The following is a 3,810-nucleotide window of genomic DNA, read 5'->3' as shown; positions in this document are numbered from 1 at the left end:
TTCACAAAAAAATTAAAAAAAAAAAAAAAAAAAAAAAAAAAGTGGAAGCAAATTGGTAAGGTCTTCAAACTACGTTCCTTGGATGAGCATGGAACAACCCATTTTAGGATTTAAAATAGTGATAACAGAGATGTCTTGGTCCTTTTAAAACTCTGTTTAGGTGGCCACTGACATCTTTAGGTACCTAAACGCTTTTGATATCCAGCCTCAAATGTGTCACGCTTGTGGCTTCAATTCAAATGACTTGGTATATCTGAATATGACTTGGTGCAAAGCAGGCTGAGCCTTCATAAATACAACAAAGCATAATTCAGAGGAATCAGCTTCCTCTGTTCATCCCAAAGGCCACATCCACACAACTGTGGACATTTGGTTCTCCAGGGACAACTAGCAGTTGGACACCTTTTGCTGCTGCTAGTTGTCCCTGGGGAATGCCTGTGCCAAGCACATTTTGGTGCACAGCAGGTTACTCTGGGTGGGGTAGGGGAGGCTGCGGCCAGCACTGTGCTGGCTTCAGCAGCCTTACCTGGGTTTCTGGGGGCCTCCTGGGGCTGCAGCAGTGGCGATCCTGCTGCTCAGAGCCTAGCTGGCAGCTGAAGTGTGGCTCTGGCTGGCCAGGCTCCAGTTTTGAGTGGCGCATGCTGCCCCTGTGTGCACTGCTCCGCTTTTTTTTTGGCATGCTGCTACCTTGTGGTGCAGACTTTTCTGCGGCACCACATACTGTACAGCCACGCTCGTCTGGATGCAGCAAAACAGATCTGGAAGCCTAGAAATGCCTGTTTAAATAACCACAATATAAACTTCACATCACCCACTAATGTCTTATTCACTTCCCATCCTTTCAGATGCAGGCCTCTCCTTCCTTCCCAGGAGAATCAATATTACTATCTTTTAATATCTTCCTCTTTCCTTTATTTTGTACCTTCTTTTGTTTCAGTTATTTCAGTCTTCTCTTCTGTTTTCTCCCCCTGCCAATTTGTATCTGCTTTATATCTGCTTTTATTTTTACTCAGTCTCTTTTCTTTTTGGTCTTATTTCTGCTGCTGTCCTATTCATGGCTGCCTCCTTTCCACATTGTCAAGCTAGAGGTCTAGTTATACACTTTTTTCCTAAATATTGTAAGTATGGTATAAGGACATGACTATCTTTAGTCTTGTGTGTCTCCTTGTGGTCCTTCTGAAGCACACGCTTCTCTCAGTTGCAGTACACTGACAGTAACATGAAGAAAGTCTGAATTGCACTGTTGCCGCTGGTAAATCTGCCCTGTGTGTACAGGTCTTTATTTTCCAGAGTTCTCCATTCAAAACCTTTCATGCTTAAATTATTTAAAGCTCCCTATCATCCTGTATGTTCTATGATGGGGCAAGCTTGTGCTTTACAGAAGGCATGACATCTCTTTTATGAAAGCACTCAGTATGGCTGTAAGTCTTACATATGGTATCAGAGGAAGCACCATCTCAAACCAAAATCTTGTCAGTGGTAGAAAAACAGAAAAAGAAAAAGATAAAAGAGTTCAAGGCTTGAAACATCAAAGCTTACATCTGTTGAGCCTTTCCACAGGGATCCCAATTCTTATACAGTTGGCACCCTCTATTGTCTCTGGTAGTGGCAGGTCCTCACACTTAGGTAGTTGTAGCTGCATCAAAATACGGGGATTCGACCTCGCGATGTTATACTCCTGCCTACAGAGATCGTTTTCCAAAACTTCACATTCATCCCGACACAGCTCCCTTGGTTTAGGGGTCCGAGAGCGCTCATCACACAGCGGAAATACAAAGTGGCAGAATGATGGGATGGCAAACTGTGAGCACTGATCAGATAAATGGGTGGAAGTGCCGATCATGGTAAATGCAGCTGGAAAAAACAAAATTACTGGCTAAGTACTAAAAAAAATGAAAGAAATGAAATGATTTTTACATGAATACAACATCGTTTGTCCTGAAAGGTTCAAAAGCCTCTGCAATAACATTGAAATATGACATGCAGTATCAGTGAAATGTGGTCACTATGACATGCAGAGGAGAAGCCAGACAGACAGCTGAGATGCAGGGAAAAACCTGAAGTTCCACTGTTTCTGTAATGTCCATGCAGAGTTTGTTGGACCCCAATTCTACAGCATGGTCCAAAAGACCCTAGAGAATGAACTGGTGGTGTTAAATGTATTTGTCTTGGAGAAAAGAAAAACAGAGTCACACCTGCCAAGACATGACTCTATGGTTCCAAGGCTCCTAGTTATGTCAATCTGAGTTTGGATCACTAAGCTTCCCTTTCTTTAGACTCCTATCAGCAAGTCACATATTGACAAGTAAGAGAAAGGAATCTGTTAATACTTGTGAGACATTTCTATTAATAGATGCAAGAAGCCAAACAGGAAGCAGTCCTGAGAAGAAATGAATATTGATAATCTCAAAAGACTGAATACATTAAGATGACTGCCATAGTACATTAGGGACTCGATCCTCTCCTCAGGCACTATTTATATATACAACACTTATCTGAGAGGTTTTGTGAACATTTTAAAGATATCCACAGATGCATCATATATCTGAGGGATGAATAAAACTGTAAATGTAGGAATAATCCCTTCCACCAAAAAACCTTTTGAACTAGGGCTACTAGATTGCAAGGAAGTCAGCAGTTAAGTCATTCAATACCCCATCTCTTTTGATAGGCTTATCATAGAATCATAGAAAGTTAGGGTTGGAAGGGACCTCAGGCTGTTATCTAGTCTAACTGCCTGCTCAGAGTGGGACCATCCCCAACTAGATCATCCCAGCCAAAGCTTTCTCTAGCTGGGTCTTGGAAACCTCCAAGGATGGAGCTTCCACAACCTCTCTGGGTAACCTGTCCCAGTGCTTCACCACCCTCCTAGTGTGAAAGTTTTTTCCTAATATCCAACCTAAACCTCCCTTGCTGCAACTTGAGACCATTGCTCCTTGTTCTGTCATCTGCCACCATTGAGAACAGTTGAGCTCCATCCTCTTTGGAACCCTCCTTCAGATAGGCTGCTATTAAATCCCCTCTCAGTCTTCTCTTCTCCAAATTAAATAAAACCAGTTCCCTTAGTCTCTCCTTGTAAGTCATGTCCCCCAGCCCCCTCACCATTTTTGTTGCCCTCCACTGGAGTCTCTTCAATTTGTCCACATCCTTTGTGTGTGTGTGGGGGGGGGAGGGGGCGGAGGGGCAAAACTAGACACAGTATTCCAGATGTGGTCTCACACATGCTGAATAGACAGGAATAAGCATTTCCCTTGACTTACTGGCAACACACCTACTAACGCAGCCCAGTATGCCACTAGCCTTCTTAGCAACAAGGGCATAATGTTGGCTTATATTCAGCTTATTGTCCATTGTAACCCCCAGGTCCTTTTCTTCAGAGCTGCTGCCCAGCCAGTCAGCCCCCAGCCTGTACTGATGCATGGGACTGTTCTGGCCTAAGTGCAGGACTTTGTACTTGTCCTTATTGAAACTCATGAGATTTTTTTTGGCCCAATCTGCAATTTGTCTAGGTGTCTCTGAATCCTAGCCCTACCCTCCAGCATATCTACTACTTCCCCCAACTTGGTGTCATCTGCAGACTTGCTGAGGGTGCACTCCATCCCATCTTCCTCGTTGCTGATGAAGACACTGAACAAAACCAGCCCCAGGACAGACCCCTGGGGCACTCCACTTGATACCAGCTGCCACATAGATATCGAGTCATTGATTACTCCACTCTGAACCCAATGCTCCAGCCACTTTTCTATCCACCTTACAGTCCACTCATCTAGCCCATACTTCCTTAGCTTCCGTGCAAGAATGTTGTGGGAT

General features: G+C 43.9%; 1 protein-coding gene across 1 annotated transcript in view; it reads right to left on the bottom strand.

Annotated features, from left to right (window-relative positions):
• ROR2 (receptor tyrosine kinase like orphan receptor 2) overlaps positions 1-3,810 on the bottom strand; it is a 371,576-nt gene that overhangs the window by 5,497 nt on the left and 362,269 nt on the right. The window contains exon 6 of the mRNA XM_019517294.1: positions 1,540-1,854. Coding sequence (XP_019372839.1) covers positions 1,540-1,854 — 315 coding nt within the window. The remainder of the gene's footprint in view (positions 1-1,539; positions 1,855-3,810) is intronic.

This window comes from Gavialis gangeticus, unplaced genomic scaffold (assembly GCF_001723915.1).
Source record: "Gavialis gangeticus isolate Ggan-Ray unplaced genomic scaffold, GavGan_comp1, whole genome shotgun sequence".
NCBI classification, from domain to species: domain Eukaryota; kingdom Metazoa; phylum Chordata; order Crocodylia; family Gavialidae; genus Gavialis; species Gavialis gangeticus.
Note: the sequence above shows the minus strand (reverse complement) of the source record. Positions and strands in the feature narration are given on the sequence as shown.